This window comes from Leucoraja erinacea, chromosome 1 (genome assembly GCF_028641065.1).
Source record: "Leucoraja erinacea ecotype New England chromosome 1, Leri_hhj_1, whole genome shotgun sequence".
NCBI classification, from domain to species: Eukaryota; Metazoa; Chordata; class Chondrichthyes; order Rajiformes; family Rajidae; genus Leucoraja; species Leucoraja erinaceus.
Genome location: NC_073377.1, coordinates 143,049,578 through 143,072,181, shown reverse-complemented (window position 1 = coordinate 143,072,181; position 22,604 = coordinate 143,049,578). Strand labels below are relative to the sequence as shown.

The 22,604-nt window shown below is 43.5% G+C and overlaps 1 protein-coding gene across 1 annotated transcript in view; it reads right to left on the bottom strand.

Moving 5' to 3' along the window:
• The window catches only part of LOC129697376 (uncharacterized), an 84,571-nt gene that overhangs the window by 15,862 nt on the left and 46,105 nt on the right, over window positions 1-22,604 (bottom strand). Inside the window, exons 2-3 of the mRNA XM_055635902.1 lie at window positions 6,915-7,111; window positions 3,858-3,885 (exon numbers count right to left, since the gene is read on the bottom strand). Of these exons, the coding sequence (XP_055491877.1) occupies window positions 3,858-3,885; window positions 6,915-7,111 (225 nt within the window). The remainder of the gene's footprint in view (window positions 1-3,857; window positions 3,886-6,914; window positions 7,112-22,604) is intronic.

Genomic DNA, 22,604 nt, shown 5'->3' with positions numbered 1-22,604 from the left:
GTGTCAAAAACATTGTGAAGTAACACAGATGCCATCTTCCAGCAGAACTATCCTGACAACAATATTTTGAGTCAATATCTTTTCTGTCCACAAGATGGTGCCAGGATCCAATGTTTTAAACTCCCATTAATGTCCCTGAACATCAGGCAACATTGAATTCCTCGCCCCATGTAACTCACGTCTGCCCATCCGGAAGTAAATGAAAATCAAAAATAACACAGTAAAAGGTGTGAGATAAGAATAGAAGTGGTGCGAATTGTGAAGCCAGAGGAGGGAAGAAGGGGGGCAGGGGGGAGAGGCGCAGGAAGGGATAAAATTATTGCGTGTCCTAATGGGTCACAATGGGGGGGGGGGGGTGGGGGGGGTCCTGGGTGGGGGGGGGGGGGGGGGGGGGTGGGCACAGAGATGCAGCGACTGAGTTGTTGCCTCATAGCAAATGCAGCGCCAAAGTTCCGGGTTGATACCGACTGCGGGTGTTTGTCTGTACGGAGTTTGTACGTTCTCCCCCGTGACGTGCGAGGGGTTTACCACACTCCAAAGACGTACCGGTTTGTAGGTTAATTGACTTGGTGTAAATGTAAAAAAAATGTTTTAAAAAAATTGGTCCTATTCCCCAATTCTACCTCTGCTACATTGATGACTGCATTCGTGCTACCTCCTGCACCCATGCAGAACTCACTGACTTCATCCACTTCACCACTAATTTCCATCCGGCACTCAAATTAACATGGACCATTTCCAAAACTTCCCTACCGCTTCTAGATCTCACCATCTCCATCGCAGGTAACAGACTACTGACCAACATCTACTACAAACCAACCGAGTTCCATAGTTATCTTGGCTATGCTTCTTCCCACCCTGCTTCCTGTTAGGACTCTATCCCCTACTCTCAATTTCTCTGTCTACGCCGCATCTGTGCCCAGGATGAGGTGTTCCATACTACGGCATCGGAGATATTCTCATTCTTTGGGAACAGAGGTTCCCCTCTTCCATTTTAGATGAGGCTCTCACTAGGGTCTACTCCATATCCCGCAGCTCTGCTCTTACTACCCCTCCCCCTATTCGTAACAAGGGCAGAGTCCCCCTTGTTCTCACCTTCCACCCCATCAGCCGTCACATACAACATATAATCCTCTGACATTTTCACCACCTCAAATGGGACCCCACTACTGGCCACATCTTCCCATCTCCACCACTTTCTGCTTTCCGCAGAGACCATTTCCTCCATAACTCCCTGGTCAATTCGGCCCTTCCCACCCAAACCATCCCCTCCCCGGGTACTTCCCCTGCAACTGCAGGAGATGCAACACTTGTCTCTTTACCTCCCCCCTCAATTCCATCCAAGGACCTTATCAGTTTTTCCAGGTGAGGCAAAGGTTCACTTGCACTTCCTCCAACCTCATCTACTGCATCCGCTGTTTCAGGTATCAACTTCTCTACATCGGTGAGACCAAGTGCAGGCTCGGCAATGGTTTGGCTGAACACCTCCGCTCAGTTCAGCATAACCAACCTGATCTCCCAGTTGCTCAGCACTACAACTCCCCCTCCCATTCTCAATCTGACCTTTCTGTCCTGGGCCTCCTCCATTGTCAAAGTGAGGAACAGCACCTCATATTTCACTTGGGTAGTTTACAGCCCAGTGGTATGAACATTAACTTCTCCAATTTCAGATAGGCCTTGCTTTCTCCCTGTTTCCCCTCCCCCTTCCAAGTTCTCCTACATCCTTCTGTCTCCTCACAGTCTCTATCTTTTTCCGCCCCCCCCCCCCACGACATCAGTCTGAAGTAGAGTCTCGACCCGAAACGTCATCCATTCCTTCTCTCCATGGATGCTGCCTCACCCGCTGAGTTACTCCAGCATTTTGTGTCTATCTTCGAATTTATCCAGCATCTGCAGTTCTTTCTCACAAATGTCATCCTTCCCCCTCCACTCTTCCGCTGTCTCCCCTCACCACCAACACAATCAATCTGAAGAAGGGTCCCAACCCGAAAAGTCACCTATAAAGGTTCCCCAGAAAGGCTACCTGGCCCGCAAAGTTACTCCACCACTTTGTGTCTTTTATTGAGTGCAGCATTTGGGACATTATGTTACGGTGCACAAGGCATTAGTAAGGCCACAGTTGGAGCATTGTGTCCAGTTGTATCCCCCTGTTGTAGGAAGGATGTCAGTAAGCTGGAAAGAGTGCAAAGATTTGACAAGGATGTTGCCAGGATTCAATGGGGCTGAACAATAGGGAAAGATTGGGCAGACATGGATTCTATTTCTTGGAGCACAGCTGGCTAACGGATGGTCATAGAGTGATACAGTGTGGAAGCAGGCCCACCAGCCAACAATGTCCCAGCTACACTAGTCCCACTTGCCTGTGCTTGGTCCGTAACCCTCCAAACCTGTCCTATCCATGTATCTGTCCAACTGTTTTATAAACAATGGGATAGTCCCAGCCTCAACTACCTCCTCTGGCAGCTTGTTCCATACACCCACCACCCTCGGATAATAAATATTTTCTCCTTCACCTTGAAACTATGTCCTCTGGTCCTCAATTCCCCTACTCGGGGTAAAAGACTGTGCATCTACCCGATCTATTCCTCTCATGATTTTGTACACCTCTATAAGATCTCCCCTTACATTCCTACGCTCCATGGAATAGAGACCCAGCCTACTCAACCTCTTCCTATAGCTCACGCCCTCTAGTCCTGGCAACATCCTCGTAAATCTTTTCTGAACCATCTCAAGCTTGACAATATCTTTCCTATAACATGGTGCCCAGAACTGAACACAATATTCTAAATGCGGCCTCACCAACGTCTTATACAACTGCAACATGACCTCCCGACGTCTATACTCAATACTCTGACTGATGAAGGCCAAAGTGCCAAAAGCCTTTTTGACCATCTTATCTACCTGCGACTCGACCTTCAAGGAACCATACACCTGTACTCCTAGATCCCTGTGCTCTAGAACACTACCACGCTTACCATTCACTGTGTACGTCCTGCCCGTGTTCGACGTCCCAAAATGCAACACCTCACACTTCTCTGTATTCTCTGGTATTATGGAGGTGTATAAAAACATGATGGAAATTGAGAGGCTAGTATTTTACCAAGCACAGGTGAATCAAGAACTAGAGGACATACATTTTAGGTGAGAGGGAAAAAATGGAATGGGATCCCGAGGGGCAATATTTTCACACAGAGGGTGCTAGATGTGTAGTATGAGCTGCCAGTGGAGGTATTTGAGGCAGGTTCTAGAACAGCAGCTAAAAGGCACCTGGATAAGTACAAGGATAGGAAAGGTTTAGAGCGATATGGGCCAAAGTCAGACAAATGGGATTATTTGAGATCGGAATGCATAACTTGGCCTGAAGGCTTTATTTCCATGCTGTTTGACTCAATGACGAAGTGGACACCTCACAGTTCCCAAATGAAACATCAGTCCATGCTGGAGTAACTCAGTGGGACAGGCAGCGGTTTCTGGAAAGAAGGAATGGGTGACGTTTTGGGTCGAGATCCTTCTTCAGACTGAAAGGCAAATGAGAGATATAGACAAACATCGACCCGTATATGGGTCTCGACCCGAAGCGTCACCAATTCCTTCTCTCCAGAGATGTTGCCTAACCCACTGAGTTACTCCAGCTTTTTGTGTCCATCTTCGGTTTAAACCAGCATCCGCATTTCCTTCCTACAGTTGTACCACCAGGGGGCGCCGGGGGAGATGGCCGCCCTGCTGGCAGTCTGTTCGTTTTTTCATCTTTTTATTATTTTTAGCGTTTGTTGAAAGTGTGTTTTAATGTAGCTCGGTTTGTTTTGTGTGGGGGGAGGGGGGAGGGGATCGGGGGAAACTTTTCTTCGGGTTCCTACCTTCCCGGAGATGTCCGAACGCTGCTGGCTACGGGAGTCAAGACCGTCCCGTCAACTGGGGCTCAAGGCCCACGACTGAGGAAGAACTAAGGAAAAGGCCTTGAACTTTATTTCGCCTTCCATCACAGTGAGGAATGTGTAGTAGCCACTATGGTGGATGTTCATGTTAAAATGTGTTTTGAGTGATCAGTTGCTTTAATTGTATGACTGACCTGGCCAGTGAAATTCGTTGTATGGTGTAAAACATACTTGGCGAATAAAATATGATTCTGATTCTGATTCTACACAGTGCATGCTGAGTTGCTGATTTCAGAAAAACAGGGGAAGACTGGACACCATCAATCAGCTGTGGCAATGAATGGTGTCCTCAATGCAAGTGTCTACATTTTCCTTGAAAATTTGGGGCGGCACGGTGGCGCAGCGGTAAAGCTGCAGCACTTGCAGCGCCGGAGGCCCAGGTTCGATCCCGACTACAGGTGCTGTCTGTACGGAGTTTGTACGTTCTCCCCGTGACCTGCGAGCGGTTTTCCCTGAGATCTTCGGTTTCCTCCCACACTCCAAAGACATACAGGTTTGTCGGTAAATTGGCTTGGCATAAGTGTAAATTGTCGCTGGTGTGTGTAGGATAATGTGTGGGGTGGATTCAGTGGGCTGATGGGCCTGTTTCCACGCTCTCTCTAAACTAAACTAAATTTGCAAATGACTAAAGAAACCAGCTGTCATTGAACAGGATAAACAGGATCAGATGTTCTCAGAGAAAGAAGAAATTATAAATATATCTACAGAAACATGCATAAGCTGCTAAAAAGAATTAACTCTTAAGACAGAACTTAACGTTTTCATTATACTAAAGACAGAGAGCAAAATCAGTACAGAGGAGATAACCTTGAAACTGCTCTAGGATTTTGGATTTGGGATTTTTTTTGCCACATTGCATCATATATGTACAGCACAAACTGCTGGAGTAATTTAACGGGTCAGGTGAAGGGTCTCTGGAGAACACTGAGAGTCCACATTTCGGGTCAGGGAAGGGTCCCGACACATAATTTTGCCTATCGACGTGCTCCAGAGATAGTACTAATGAGATACCACTTTATGCTCTCCACAAGATTCCAGCATTTGCAGTTCCTTGTTTAGCTTAGTTTAGTTTAGATATACAGCGTGGAAACAGGCCCTTCAGCCCACTGGGTCTGCACCGATCAGCGATCCCCGCACATTAACACTTTGCTACACACACTATGGACAATTTACACATACCCAGCCAAATAACCTACAAACCTGTGCGTCTTTGGAGTGTGGGAGGAAGGCGAAGGTCTCGGAGGAAACCCACGCAGGTCACAGGGAGGACGTACAAACTCCTGTAGTCGGGATCGAACCCGGGTCTCCGCCGCTGCATTCACTGTAAGGCAGCAACTCTACCGCTGCGCTACCGTGATCACCCACGGTGTGCTATGGACGGCTTCCTAGCATGCACGCTCACACACTAGAGAATCATTGAATTATGTAAGCACAGAAACATGCCCGTCAGCCACCATGTTCATGCTGTCTGTTGTACATGTCTATACTGATCCCATTCGTTCCATTAGCTCCATTTACCCACAGTCATTGGTCAGACGTTCATGCAGGAGGCGGTAGATGAATAAGAATGTATTTGGATTATATTTCCCTCATCACCACAAGAATCTCAGTTCAGTTTAGTTTAATTGTCACGTGTAACTAGTCAGCAGAAAGACAATACATGATTATAATCGAGCCATTTACAGTGTATAGATACATGATAAGGGATTAACGTTTAGTGCAAGATAAAGCCAGCAAAGTCCGATCAAGGATAGTCCGAAGGTCACCAATGAGGTAGATAGTAGTTCAGCACTGCTCTCTGGTTGTTTTAATTGTATGACCGACCTGGCCAGTGAAATTCGTTGTATGGTGTAAAACATACTTGGCGAATAAAATATGATTCTGATTCTGATTCTACACAGTGCATGCTGAGTTGCTGATTTCAGACCTGCGATTCCACACCAGCTGCCATTGCCAGTCCTGGTGTAGGCTGTAAAGGTGGTTCTTTGATTCCCAATGGAAAATGAATCAGGTGGCAATATCACCAGCCTTGGCCATACTGATTGCATCTTTGAATACCTTGCTGAATGTTACAGTGTAGGCTCACATAAAGAAAGAAACCATGCTTCAATAGCAGAAGGATGTTCAACGGAGTGAAAAGACTCGGTTTAAGTACAAGCATAACATTTCAACATTTTAAAATATCAATGTTTCTAAACACATTTTTATCCATTAACTCTCCTTCTAAAGAGGTATTGAGAGGGATCAAAATCATTACAAGTATCCAAAGGAATATATGTCGGAACTGCAGATGCTGGTTTAAACCGAAGATAAGACACATAAAGCTGGAGTAACTCAGCGGGACAGGCAGCATCATTGGAGAAAAAGAAAAGGAAGAGGAGACTTTTCGGGTCGAAACCCTTCTTCAGTGGAAGAAGGATCTCGGCCCGATACGTCACCTATTCCTTCTCTCCGGAGTTGCTGCCTGGCATGCTGAGTTACTCCAGCTTTTTTGTCTATCCAAAGGAATATACCTTGCATGGTTGCTATCTGACTCCTGAAGGAATCATTGTTTCAAACCTTTAGATACTGCCACGTACTCTTCCGCTTATGTGTAGGAAAGAACTGCAGATACTGATTTAAGCCAAAGATAGACACAAAATGCTGGAGTAACTCAGCGGGTCAGGCAGCATTGACGGAAGACGGAATGGGTGACGTTTTGGGTCGAGTCCTTTTTTCAGTCTGAGTTACTCCAGCATTTTGTGTCTATCTGCTCTTTCTTTTAGCTCTGTCTCATTGGGTTGTTCTGTTAATGCATATTAATATTATTTTGCACTATTTGGATTTTGCAATGCAATCTGGCACTAACATATTGTTGCATTTATCATTACTGTAGGTATATTCTTTACTCTGTGAGCTTCATGTGAACTAGGAATTTGATTGCACCCTCGTGTATATGACAATAATCTAATCTAATTTCATTATATGGTCTGGATTTACCTGTGAATAAGCCTTCTCAAAGCCATCAGGATTCATGGAGGGCATAATGTGAATCCGCGTGCTATGAATCAAGTTGACAATCGTCTCATTTCCATTCTGGTACTCATTGCATAGATACTGTGCCAGGAAGACAAGCAGCTCTCTTCCCACTGCCTCGTTCCCATGCATGTTGCCAACGTATTTAAATTCTGGCTCTCCTGTAAAAACAGAGAAGGTGCGTGAGGATTTTGACAAGATTTGTGCCCCTCGGGCACTTCATACAGTGCTGGAACCCTTTGTGAACATACATAGGAAAAGCGAAAGACTTTGCTCCAAATCCACAAGCTCCCCCCCCCCCCCCCCCCCCCCCCCCCCCCCCCCCCCCCCTCACACTTACATTGGCTTTTCCTAACACAGTGGATAAGACAACCTGTTCTTTAAATGTCAGGCTACGTTGTCTTCTTGGAAACAAGTGAGCAGATATCAGCTCCTTCCATTGCAACCACTTGTGTGAGAAGATCCTTGCCACAAACGGCCACAGATAAAGAGTGGTGGCACGATGGCGCAGCGCTAGAGTGGCTGCCTTGCAGCACCAGGGACCCGGGTTCCATCCCGATTACGGGTGCTGTCTGTACGGAGTTTGTACGTTCTCCCCCTGACCTGCGTGGGGTTTTGTCCGAGATCTTCGGTTTCCTCCCAATCCAAAGACGTACAGGTTTGTAGGTTAATTGGCTCGGTTTAATTGTAAATTGTTGCCAGTGTGTGTAGGATAGTGTTAATGTGTGGGGATCGCTGGTCGGCGCGGACTCAGTGGGCCAAAGCTGTATCTCTAAAGTTTCCATGCTGTATCTCTAAAGCAATATAAAAGATCATGAGGAATTTGGTCATTTACATGCAGAGACGCAGGTATACACTTTGTTAATAGAGACTGAGCTACGAAATGCAAATGGTAAAGGGGGGGTTACAGATAAATTAAAAAATAAACCAATATGTATAATCTCCGGGGGGGAAAGGAGAGAAAAAAAAATTGAAAATATTCCAAATTACCATGAATTAATTCGTTACCTTGCCATCTATTGATTAGCAGGGAGGAGTAATTGGTTGTCATCAGTAACACAAAACTTAAACACCAGTGAATGGAAAACATAGAATACGTTGAAAAATAGGTGCAGGAGTAGGCCATTCGGCCTACCGAGTCAGCACCGCCATTCAATATGATCATGGTTGATCATCTAAAATCAGTACCCCGTTCCTGCTTTTCCCCCTATATCCGTTAGCCCTGAGAGCTAAATTTCTCTTGAAAACATCCAGTGCATTGGCAGAGAATTCCACAGTTTCACAACTCTCTGGGTGAAAATCACAACTACTTGAGCGAATAGGCAACAAATTTAACCCCGATAGAAATGTGTGTTAGCATAGGAATCAAGTTGTCTATCCATGATCTCTAGTTCCTTCCCTCCAAGATTTTATACCCCTTGTTTATACTGCAGTAGTAAATGCTTGCAGAACAACAACAGTAATTAAAATCAAACCAAGTCATAATAAAACCATGGAAACAATTTATCGATTTGTGAACCACTTTCATAATTTTAAATCATTTTATGGGTGAATCGGCAAAAAAAATTGATAGGTGACAACACTGGAAAGCATTTTTCATCAAAACATGGCAGCGGCAAAATGTAGCACCGTGCATCTGCCACACACTAATTTCCTTGTTCCCGTCTAGATTTAGACACCCACATCTAAATTCAGGAAGCCATCTGCTGCTCCTCCATTCTAGCAGTTTCTTTTTGTCACCTCCCTAAGTGAGAGGTTGTCAGCCAAATTCATTGGATAACAACTTCTCTCTGAGATGACATTGAAAGTTTGCCAACTTATTTTCAGCAGAAGCTTGCAGACAGAGCTGGCTTTCGGCACACCATTTCAGTGTGTGAATCCAGGTTCATTCTGCCAACACGCCACGCCAGCCAAACTTCTACAAATACCCTTTTGTAGTTTTATAAATCCCACACTTGTCATGTGGTTTTTGTTTCAAACTTAAGCTTTAAAGTTAATTCAAATAAAATCAAGCAAGGAAAGTAACTGTTCGCACGGGGCTTTGTGCGAGCGTCGCACTGACTGATGGAATGCTCAACTTTCCTCAAACAACAACTTGCTTTTAAAGCTAATTTAGAAACCAAAATGAAAGCAGAAGATAATTTACCATTTGTTTTATCTGTAAAGAATGGACCCCTTCTTTGGAGCTGCAGTATCTAAGTAATAGTCTAAGCCCAAAATTACGTATTACATAAGGTGAGGTGTCAAGAGCCAAAAAAGTTCATTGTCATTTGTGCCGGGAATGGAATAATGAAATTCTTGTTTGCTGCTTAACAAACTCATTAATGCAAAATACACAGATAAATATATCATAATCAATATTATAACTTAATAATAGTAATACTAGGTAAATACTAGTGCAACATTCAAGTCCGTAAGTAGACATAACCTCATATTTCGCTTGGGTAGTTTACACCCCAGCGGTAAGGACATTGACTTCTCTAACTTCAGATAGTCCTTGCTTTCCCTCTCTCCATCCCCTCCCTCTTCCCTGTTCTCCCTCTAGTCTTTCTGACTGCCTACAATCTATCTTTGTCCCAACCTCCCCCCTCCCCCCCTCCCCAAGATCAGTCTGGAAAAGGGTCTCAACCCGAAACGTCGCCCATTCCTTCTCTCCAGAGATGCTGCCTCACCTGAGTTCCTCCAGCATTTTGTGTCTACATTCAAGTCTGTAATGCAGCCCAAGACACCGTTCACAGAATTTATTGTTGCTGATGTTGTTCATGTTGTGCAGTGTTCATGAGCCTGATGGTTATTGGCACAAAGCTCCTATTAAATCTGGAGCTCATGGTTTCTAGGAGCCTGTATCTTCTCCCAAATGGCACTTGCAAAGCGTGAGCATGGCTAACGTGGTGTCGGTCTTTGATGATATTGGCTGCCTTTGAGGCAGAACCTCCTATCGATGACGGGCAGATCAGTACGTGTGATGGAGCAATGTCCATACCAATGACTACCACTCTTTGTAGCATTCTTCATTCCTAGATGTTCATGTTGCTAAACCAGCCCACAATGCAACCTGTTAGTATGTTTTCTCTTGTAAACCATTTTGCAAATTACAGGAGTAGAAGTAGGCCATTCGGCCCATCGAGTCTACTCCGCCATTCAATCATGGCTAATCTCTGCCTCCTAATCCCATTTTCGTGCCTTCTCCCCATAACCCTGACACCCGTTCCAATCAAGAATTTGTCTATCTCTGCCTTAAAAATATCCACTGATTTGACCTCCACAGCCCATCTGTGGCAATAAGTTCCATAGATTAACTATCCTCTGACTAAAGAAGTGCCTCCTCACCTCCTTTCTAAAAGAGCACCCTTAATATTTGAGGCTAAAACATCTGGTCCTAGACTCTCCCACCAGTGGAAACATCCTTTCCACATCCACTCTATCTATGCCTTTCATCATTCAGTAAGTTGCAAACCTGTAAAGGTTCTAAAGAATATTCATCAACATCTCAAATATCCCCAATCTTCTAAGCAAGTAGAGGCTTTGTGACGGCAACAATGTGCTGGGCCCAGGACAGATCTTCAGAGATATCCATGCCCAGGAACTTGAAACTGTTGACTTTCTCCACCACTGTCCCGAAGATGAAGACAGGTTCATGGATCCCTGGCTTTGCCCTCCTGAAGTCACCAGTCAGCTCCTTGGCCTTGCCAACATTGCATTTGAGATCATTATTCTCAAACCACTCAATCATTTTTGCCAATCTCCTTCATGTACTCTGATTCATCCTTACGCACTATTATTCCAACAATGGTGGTGTGGTCGGTGAATATCAGCTAGTTACCTACCAAGTAACCTCAAATTTAGTGGCAGACACCAGGTCACGCAAATTCATGACAAACATCGAATGGATGTTGGACCGCAAAGTGTTTGCTGGTATTGTAGCATGATATGAAACACCAGAGATTGATCTATTGTATCTCGGCTTAATCACCAGTTGCCTATCTGTGTTTCTTGGGAATCAGACTGGGACATCAGCGATGGACGCCTTCTCGCTGCATTGAGGGGGGTGGGGGGGGGGGATAGTTCTTTCTATGCATTCCCTCCTTTCGGCCTCATCAGTCGGGTATTACGCAAAATACAACTGAACATGGCTCTCCGTTACGAAATAACCAGATAGTTGGTTCATCCCGTAACGGGGGGGAAAATCATCCCTACCATAATAGGACAAATGTGTTCGTGTTATATTTCGTGTAGCAGAATTTTAAGTAACCATTTCCGGACCTGGGACTAATGAGCCGAACAATGAACAATGAACATATACAGCGGCTCACAGGCAGTCCACGAAGAAACTATATCGCGTCCACATCAGGAAGTGGGAAATATTGTTCTAGGAACAACATCACTACTGTACGACGAACAAAACGTCTGTTCTGGAATTCCTGGCAGGCCTCTATTATGATGAGGGGCTCAGTTACAGTGCCATTAACTGCGCCAGAAGTGCCCTTTCAGCATTTCTATGGCGAGGATCAGAGCGTCATTCTGTTGGGACTCACCCCCTGGTAACCAAACATATGTGGAATTTTTTAATATCAATCCCCCAAGAACCAGGTACTCTCAAATATGGGATGTGAGTATTGTCCTAACGTTGCTAAGGAACTAGTCTTCAGCAACAGCTCTGTCCCTGCAAAAACTGACGCATAAAACAGTCATGCTGATGGCTTTGGTCACAGCACAAAGGGTACAGTCTTTACATAAGTTAAGGCTGGACAATATGACTTCTTCAACAAGAAATATAACTTTTCATGCTCACAAATTAGTCAAACAGAACAGACCGGGACCATCAGGCCTCAAAATAGAATTTAGGACTTACCCTATAGATGATCGTCTCTGTATAATAAGATATTCATTGTTATATATGGAGAACACCAAAAACATCAGAGGCAAAGAGATGGCACTACTAATCAGCCACAAGCAACCCCACAAAAAAGTGTTGGTTCAAGCTATTTCCAGATGGCTGAAACAGGTTTTAACAACAGCTGGAGTGGATACTAACATATTCAAATCTCATTCCACCAGGGCTGCAGCTACATCGGCAGCTATGGAGTTGGACGTACCGATGGAACAAATCCTGGAGACAACAGGATGGTCAAGGGAAAAAACGTTCCAATAATTCTACCATAAACCAGTGGTTAAACCTGGAACTTTGCAGAATCAATTTTAAGTTCTATAATATGATTCACCCCATGAAATAGGGCTATAATTTGTTGTTAATAACTTTATCATGGATTTCAATGTCGGATTCATGTTTAAACATGTTAACACAATTCCTCACTTAGTCAATTAAGGAAGATGTGATGCATGGACTCGTTTCCACGGCATGAAATCACTGAGCTTTGAAATCTTCACATAGTCACTCACGTGACTACGAAGTAAAATAGTAAGATTAAACGAGAACTTACCAGTTCGATGTTTGATCGTTATTTTATGAGGAATACGTTGAGGGATTACGTGCCCTCCGCTCCCACCCTTGATCATATACTCAACTGGTATCTTCATCTATAATCTTACTATGTTCAGTCATTACAGTTATCTGAGATTTCACACCGCTGCTTTGAAGAATGACACGCGTGCGTCCTGGCGGGGTTCTTCACGTATTCCCTCAACGTACTCCTCATAAAATAACGATCAAACTTCGAACTGGTAAGTTCTCGTTTAATCTTACTATTTCAGTGCATATCTTGATGCACAGGTGGACACTATAGATATAGTGAATGCATGTTGGGGAAGGGTCACATCACGGTTTGGGTGTTAGAAGAGGCCACATACAGCACACATTGACTAGGACCTCCATCAATTAAAACCCCAATGCCAGGAACGGAAGCTGGAAATAAATTAGTTCACTTCTCACAAAGGTAGTTACAGCACAAGGAACAGCAAAATGCCCCCCAAAATCTTGTTGGCTTGATGCTGCCATTTAAACAACCTGTCAGATAAGATCGTGATGGCATCAGCACACAGAACTGCCAGAAAAAGTTAAAAATTACACCACTGGACACATTTATAGGATGTTTCCCCTCGGACATTTGTTCAGCTCCACCTCATTCCCTTTCACTCGCAAAACCATATGCTTGTGCCAGACATGCAGAATAAATGCTCTGTGGGCTTCTAATTCCACAAACAGGGGGTGGATAAGAGGAGAATGAGCCCAGATATAAATCCTTCATACAGTGTGAAATAGAGAGGAAAAAGATTGAATATAACCTCAACAGAAGGGTGCCACAGCCTCTCAATGCTGTTCCCTTCTTTCATGCTGATACAAACCTCTCGGCTGAAAGATTGTCCAATCTGCCCAGCTTTGGAGTGTAACATCATTGGGGGTTACAAAATGGATAGTGTGGGGGGGAACAAAACTTCATCCAGTTTTGTGGCTCTGTGACTCTCAACGAATATTGGCAAAACAAGCTTTCATGAAATTATGCTAATTAAAAAAATACTATATCAAATCAAATTATCATATCAAAGCATCTTCTTTCACCGCCAATAATGCCTTTGAAAATCGCACATGAATTGGAAGTTTGCTGCTATACTTGGCAATTTTTCCCATTCGGATCACAAAATATGTTTACGAAAACATTTGCAAATCAGCATTTACAGAGTTGAAGCTTCACCTCCGCGACTTGTTGCTTTCACAGATCAGCTATTATTGAGACTTCCACCCCTCGTAATTAGTCAAAATTTCCTGTCTAAGGTCTCGTACTAAAAGACCAGGAGTTCTTTTTAAAAAAACCTGCACACAAGCCGCACGTTTGGTCGGGCTATTTATAAAGCTGCAGTTGAGTGATTTTATTTCATTTAATGACAATGTCTCACAAACTTAAAGTGCTGCTAAAATATTGGTTTGCGACTGCCATCTGCCAAACAGAAGTGGTAAAAAAACACTGAATCATTAAGCCATGTTGCCCTGATGCTCATGATGTTTTAAGAGTCTTGCATAGTTTTGGTTTGCACACAGGTTCTCTTAGATATTCAAATAACATTACTGTATTAGTTATAACTATGGCTGCTCCTCAACCTACGATGGGGTCACGTTCCGATAAACCCATCGTAAATGGCAAATATCGTAAGTCGAAAACGCATTTAATACAGTGTGATCACGTGACCGGAGGCGAGCTGCGGCTCGCTGATATTGCCCAGTGTTTGCACCATCGTAAAGTCGAGATATCGTAAGACGAAGCATCGTGAATCGGGGAGCATCCATATACAAAGTGCACACTCACAGTGCACAGACATTGACGACAGTACACAACAGTCTAAAATGCCCGGAATAAAGAAGGGAAACGACATGACTACAAACGCTTCAACAAAAACCACATTATCTCAATCTTATTTTAAAAAGAAATATAGGTAGCCAACCTTTTTAAAAACACGTGCCGGAAAAGAATAGTAGCCACATTTTCAAAACAGGAATCAGCTGAAGTAACAATTCAGATATACAAGAAACTGTAGATGCCGGTTTATAAAAAAAGTGTTCCCAAACCAACTCTTTTCCAGCTTTTCGTTCCCCACCACAAACAGTCTGAAGAAGGGTCACCAACCAAATGGTCACCTATCCTATCCATAGATAGACCTAAAACGCCGGAGTAACCCAGCGGGACAGGCAGCATCTCTGGAGAGAAGGAATGTGTGACGTTTTTGGTCGAGACCCATCTTCCCCACTACAATCAGTCTGAAGAAGGGTCTCGACCCGAAACGTCACCCAGTCCTTCTCTCCAGAGATGCTGCCTGTCCCACTGAGTTACTACAGCATTTTGTGTCAATCTTCAGTTTAATCCAGCATCTGCAGTTCCTTCCTACACAAATGATTCCTTGTCCATTCCGAGCACGGGGTACCCTCTGGTGTCTACCCTACAATTTTTGAACAACCAACATTACTCAAAAGAAATGGTCAGGTGAAGATTGATGAAGAATGGGCAGGTCTTCATGGCTGTTGTGTGTTGCCTTGCCAAACGCTATAAATGTGTGAGAGTATAGGATTTAAATCAGCATCTGCAGTTCCTTCCTACACAGACCACCTATCCATATTCCTCAGAGATCCTGCATTGCTCCACTGAGTTACTCCAGCATTGTGCATTTTTAAAGGCAAGAAATCTCCTGAAAACAACCATGAAATAGTCTGAGTTCACTGACACATTTGCATAAATGAAACAAGCAGTTTATCTCCAAGTATCACACTGTGATTTGGAAACCTGCTGTAAAGGTGACATCTGTTCTCCGAAAATGTAGTATTCCTCTGTGCGAGTCCTGCGCTTTGAGGCAGTATTTCAGAGCAGAAATGTAATAGTTTGAACAGGAAATATCACGTCTTGAAACCTGTCCAACTTTAACACAACTGTGCTGGATTTTTTTTGTTACAATTTTCTCCTCTGAGCTTTACACTTCCGATTAATATTCAGCAAAAGCTGAGACCAAAGGAGTCGTCCACATTGGTGTCAGTGTAGCACTTTACCCAGCAAATACGCCAAAGAGAATTATTGGCAGCGTTGCATCAAAGAACAGAAATCTCCTGGGAGAATTGTGGCCGTCATGTCGAGAACTTGAAGGTGAAACCCAAATACTGAAAGTGATTTAAAGCACTTCTACGAAAGACAAGAGCAGCCAGTTTTAAACCATGAAAGCTGTTTTCAAGATAGCGGAGTCAGGGGATATGGGGAGAAGGCACGTACGGGTTACTGATTGTGGTTGATCATGCATGATCACATTGAATGGCGGTGCTGGCTCAAGGGGCCGAACGGCCTACTCCTGCACCTATTGTCTATTGTCAATTTTAATATTAAGGGTTATTTTAAAGATCGAGAAAGAACTTTACAAGGAAAATGCATCATAGCTTTGTTTGTCCGTATAGCCAGATGGACAACATTCCTTCAGAGATCAGAATCCGTTAATGAAGAAAGGGAGGTTGGTTTTTAGGGTGCATGTTTAGGTGGTGGAGCAGGTTCAGATGCAGGATCAACAGATATTTCCTGCACTAATCCTTCCAAACATCTTTTTTTGCGACAAGCCAAATCACATAAAAATTAGAGTTTTGTACAAGAGCATAACAATGGAATAAACCAAATAATGACATATCCGTATATTTAAACATATTGTGGGTACAGAAATTAGTTAACAAAGACTCACTCAATCTACTGAGGCCGTATCCCTTGAACATACTTCACCTTTCTTTCCCCACATTGTCTGTGCAACTTCTATTCCATAATCAAAAATGAGCCACGCATCTTCCCGTTATTTTCATTATGTTTAAAAATCCCTTTTCTGGATTCTACTTCCATTTGTCAATTAATCAGCAAGTAAAGAGTAGCAGGAGGGAGGAGCATTTGTAGTGGAATGCTATTGCTAAGTTAAACTATACCGACAGAGAAAGATGTTTGTATTTAAAATAAGGTCATACGTAATAGGAGCAGAATTGGGCCATTCTGCCCATCCAGTCTACTCCACCATTCAACCATGGCTGTCCCTCCTAACCCCATTCTCCTCATAACCTCTGACACCCATACTAATCAAAAATCTATCTGTGCCTTAAATATACCCACTGACTTGGCCTCCACAGCCTTCTGTGGCAAAAAAATCCACAGATTCATCACCCGCTGACTAAATAAATTTCTCCTCATCTTCTTCCTAAAAGAACGTCCTTTAATTCTGTGGCTATGGCCTCTAGTCCTAGACTCTCCCACTAGTGGAAACAGCCTCTCCTACTCTATCCAATCCTTCCACTGTTCTGTATGTTTCAATGAGGTCTCCCCCCCCCCCCCCCCCCCCCCCTCATTCTTCTAAACTCCAGTGAGTACAGGCCCAGTGCTGACAAACGCTCATCATTGGTTAACCTACTCATTCCTGGGATCATTCTTGTAAACCTCTTCTTGACCCTCTCCAGAGCCAGCACATCCTTCCTCAGATATGGTTCCCAAATAGGTTTTGTTTTATAAATTGGAGGCACTGTGACAAGTCAACACATGACGGTCATGAAGTCTAGGCCAATCTTCATCAGATCATTTCTTTATAGTAATGTCGGTTGGACAAAAATTGTAGGTCAGACACCAGCGGGTTGCCCGTGTTCCCATCCTAAAATGGCCAAGGGATCATTTGAAGAAGGGTCTCGACCCGAAACGTCACCCATTCCTTCTCTACAGAGATGCTGCCTCTCCTGCTGAGTCACTTTACCTTTTTGTGTCTTTGTAAACACTCTGAAGTACCAACCCCAGATTATGCATCTCTGTCTCAGTGTGGACTCTGATTGTGCAATTAAAAGTCCGTAATGAGTCCCACCACTGTTCCACGGGTAACACCAAGCGCAAATGTAGATCTAATCACTATCGCCTTCACTTATCATATGAGTAATCTAAATGTGAAAATGTCTTTCTGGGAATTACTTTTTGAAACTTGAGCATGGATTCAATGGAATAATGCAGCACTGTGGGTAAATGGTGCAGGGAGGAACTGCAGATGCTGGTTGCAACTGAAGACAGGCACAAAAGGCTGGAGTAACTCTGGTACCCTAGTCATCAAACTATCGTCCTGTTGAGTCCCTCTGTCTGTATAACCCGTTGTCACCTGTCCCACAGCCCACACTTGCCTCATGTGTGCCCCGCATTTCCTTGATTATCGATGCTGTTTGCATATCTTCCATCCCTTTCCCCTAAATACCGTATATATCTCTCATTCACATTTCCACCATCTGAAGGAGAGCCTTGACTCTAAACCACCTATTCCTTTCCTCCAGAGATGCTGAGTTACTCCAGCCTTTTGTGTCTATCTGTGGGTAAATGGTCACAGGGTTTAATTGTACGTCAAATCCCCAACACAGCGACACTCAACAAGGTTGGAGAACAAGATGAAAGAGGCCTAGTAATCCAATTATGTTGGTTAATACAAGATTTGTACGGACAATCCCACAGAAATGGTGTTCTTTCTGGACACAGGATGAAATGTGCCGACCACTATGTTCACACTGCACTTAGACACAAGCAATGTTGTCATCCAGCGTACAATTAACCTGACTTGCCTGACTTCTTCATCATGCATGCACAACTGGCAAAAATCAGAAGCCTCAACTATAGCAGCCAATCTTAAATCAGAAGACCTTCCCCACCTCAGCAGCAGTTCAGCCATCCAGCAGTTGAGAATCTTTTAAGACTTGATATTTGTCTTTGGGTCTCTCTTGATGTTTCACGTAGAGTCATGTTGCCCTTTGGCCAACTTGCCCATGTCGCCCAAGTTGGCCAACTTTGGGCTCTTTGGCCAACTTGCCCATGCCGACCAAGATGCCCCATCTACGCTAGTCCCACCTGTCTGCATTGGCCAATCTCCCTCTAAACCTTTCCTATCCATGCACATGTCACCTGGTTCCTGATTCCCCTTCTCTGGGAAAAAGACCCATTCACCCTATCCATGCAAGTACAAATATTTGGGGAAAAATTTACATGAGATTTATTTCAGAATAAAGGTTTCTTAACTCTTCTTCAAAAGCTGTACGACCTGAAAATTGTGTCCTTCAGTGTCTACATCATTTTTTTTTAAATAATAGAAAGTGGTGTAGCGGTAGAGTTGCAGCCTCACAGTGCCAGAGACCTGGGTTCGATCCTGACTACGGGTGCGTTCTGTACAGTGTTTGCATGTTCTCCCATGTGTGGGTTTCCTCCTGGTTTCCTCCCACATTCCAAAGACGTGCAGGTTTGGAGGTTAATTGGCTTCTGTAAATTGTCCCTAATACGTAGGATAGAACTGGTGTACGGATGATCGCTGATCAGCACAGACTCAGCGGGCCAAAGGGCCTGTTTCCACATTGTATCTCCAAACCAAACTAAATTCAAATTAAACTAGAAAGTAGGTTACTTGGCCTGCTCAGCCTGCTCGTGGCTGATCTTTATCTTGCAAAATATTCCCCTCTCTCCCCATACCAAAAATAAACAAGGACATTAATAACGAGTGTATGCATTTATTGACTTTTCAGATTTTGCCACATTGACATTTTGTTGTACAAATGGCACATGTTGCTAAAAATATAGTGGTATTTGTGGATATAATTATCAACAGACAGATGTTCTCCGAGTTACTTTAAGCAGTTTTTGTTGCTGGTTACTAATTATTGATTAATACTGCTGGGTACTAATTATTGATTAGTACTGCTGGGTACTAATTATTGATTAGTACTGCTCGGTACTAATTATTGATTATTTAATGCAACAATATCTGAACAATTATTCACCAGTGTATCAGTAAACGCCAGGTGACCTTGGTAGTTCCTGGCCTCCATCACGATCCCAACATCCTGGAAACTTCCCAACTTCCATGACATTGAAAATTAGTCATCATCCTTGGTTGCAATATTTTTTTTACCTCTGTCTTCTTTCTCAGATTTGTGAGATCATGCTGGGGGCAGTAAAACATAATCTACTGTGAAGGACCAATGCCATGCACAAGTCAAAGGAGATGGCCTGACTGAAGAAGGGTCTCGATCCGAAACATCACCCATTCCTTCTCTCCAGAGAGGCTGCCTGGCCCGCTGAGTTACTCCAGCATTTTGTGTCTATCTGCAGTTTCTTCCTACACAAGATGTCCAGCAGATAGAAACATAGAAAAATAGGTGCAGGAGTAGGCCTTTTGACCCTTCGATCCCAGAACCACTATGATCATGGCTGATCATCCAAAATCAGTACCCCATTCCTGCTTTCTCCCCGTATCCCTTGATTCCGGGATAAAGGGGACTCCAACTTTCTCCAGCAGGTAGGACCTAGAGGAGTTTATCTGTTCAGCGTCAACAACATTAGCAAAAACTGAAGTGATCGGAATTCATTCTCAGCCACAAGCATTAAGCATAAAGATGGCTGCACACTGGCATCTACTTACTATAGTGGTTCCATGATCCTCATCACAACCAAATTTTAGAAATGGATTACAATGCACAGTCACTAATATATCGCATGGCCAATGGCAAGTCCCTATCCCTGATAAGAAGGGCCTCGACCCGAAACATCACCTATTTCTTCTCCCCAGCGATGCTGCCTGTCCCGCTGAGTTACCCCAGCATTTTGTGTCTAACTCCTTTTAATTTGTGGGCCATGTCTGCATGCAAATTTGCTGACACTCTTCACATGGCAAGGTTAGCAAGTTTGCAGATGACGCAAAAGTTGGTGGTATTGTGGATGGTGAAGATGGCCGTCAAAAATTGCAGCAGGATGTTGATCGGTTGGGCAGGTGGGCTGAGGAATGGTCGATGGAGTTTAACACAGAGAAATGTGAGGTGATGCATTTTGGAAAATTTATCATGGACTGGACCTACACGGTGAATGGTAGGGCTCTGGAGAGTGTTGTAGAGCAGAGGGATCTAAGAGTGCAGGTACATAGTTCGTTAAAAGTGGAATCACAGGTAGATAGGGTCTTCAAAAAGGCTTTCGGCACATTGACCTTCATCAGTCATAGTGAATATAGAAGTTGGGAGATCATTAATTAGTGAGGCTGCATTTGGAGTATCATGTTCAGTTTTGGTCACCGTGTTATAGGAAACATGTGGTCAAGCTGGAACGGGTGCAGAGAAGATTTATGTTGCCAGGACTCGAGGGCCTGATCCATAGGGAACGGTTGAGCAGGCTAGGACGTCATTCCTTGGAGCGCAGGATGACAAGTGATCTTATGGGACAAAATCGTGAACCAGAGGACATAGGTTGAAAGTGAGGGAGGAAAAGATTTAATAGAAATCTGAGAGGTAACGTATTTTGTTACACAAAGGGTGGTGGGTGTATGGAATGAGATGCTGGATGACAGAGGTACCTTTGCAATGTTTAAGAAATATTTAGATAGTTATATAGATAGGAGAGGTTTAGAGGGATATGGGTGGGACTAGTGTAGATGGGTGGGACTAGTGTAGATGGGGCAGGCGTAGGCTAGTAGATGGTTTGTCGGCGTAGGGTAGTTGGGCCAAAGGGCCTGTTTCCACACTATGACAGTGATTCTTGCCTACTTTAGGCCAGCAAATGTGTTATATTAACTTTGTGCTGCTAAATTCATTAAAAAATCCTTTTATCAATCATACTGTTTGAAGTATTATTGCATAAGACTTCTTCATCCAGTCCTATTCCCAATGGTTTCCAAGATACTGGGCATAGTATTCCAGCTACTACTAGTTGGATGGAAGCAAAATCCATCATAGGTTTTATATTATTTAAAGAATTCACGTAATTATTACAGATGCTACATCCATTTCACAAAACAATGGTAAATATCAAAGATCACATATGAGAATGTAATGCAGCTTGTACCTTTTACACCCACATATAAGATATCCCATTGCACCTAATTAAAGTTGCAAACATGGCAAATCGATCAGAAGCTTATAAAACATTGAAGTAGCCTGAGGTGTGATTTACTGTTGTACGTTTATTCCAACCTGCAGAGATCCATTGCTTTATTTTTAAGTACACTCATTTTACCAGTAATTTCACCTCAGTGGCAGGGCAAAGACTAGACCATGGGGGCAAATTTTGAAACAGATTTCTTCTAAAACCATCAACATTTTTTTAAATTTTTTTTTTAAATTTGTTTATTTTATTAGAAGTTAATACAGTACAAAACAGTACAGTGGAAGCTAATTTTAGGTGCCAACTATGTCATACCATAATCCATTCTATGTACAACCTCTAGTTTTATGTTTTGAGAAGGAAGTAAGCAAGACAAGAAAAAGAAAACAATAGAAAGGGGAAAAAGAGGAAAAATAGATGGTAGAGAATAGAAAAACGTGGAGTGTGTATATAAAAAAAAGAAAAAATGGAAAGTAGAAATAGGAGAGAAGGCCCCTTAAAAGAGAAATTTTCAACACCAACATTTTAGCGGGAGAGTGGCAAGATCTGGGAAAACTACCGGTGTGAAGTTCTTCTGCAGCTCCCTCGGCTTCTCCGACAAAGATATTGCAAGCAAGTGGGTGAAAGCTCAAAGAAAATTCCACTATAATATTCACCAAATACCTTGCGGTCGTGATGAAAAAAATAAGATTTTTGAGAGTTGGGAGATTTTGGACAAAGAAACATTTCTGTTTGATTGGGATTGTTCAGATTTAAAAAACAGATGCAATGAAATTCACATGAAACCATCTGACAAACGGGAGAAAGAGCTCTGAAGTGTGGAGGCAGGTGCAAAAAGTGCCCAGCGTTCTCCAAAACAGACGCAGAATGGCGAAAGTACTGAGCTTTGCCCCAAGGCGGTACTACATAAAGCAGTCATTGTGAACGGCTCTATCAGCAGCAGAACCCAGGGAGATTCAAAAGGCCAAGGGAACTGAACATAGAAAGATGAAAAGTTAAAAGATGCCACCTTGAAAGCTCATTCCTTCTGAGGGTAAATAAGGTCATGTCATAAGTGATAGGAGCAGAATTAGGCCATTCAGCCCAGCAAGTCTACTCCGCCATTCAATCAATGCTGATCTATCTCTCCCTCCTAACCCCATTCTCCTGCTTTCTCCCCATAACTTCTGACACCCGTACTAATCAAGAATCTATGTTCAAGAAGGAACTGCAGATGCTGGAAAATCGTAGGTAGACACAAATGATGGAGAAACTCAGCGAGTGAGCCAGCATCTATGGAGCGAAGGAAATAAGCAATGATTCGGGTCGAAACCCTTCTTCA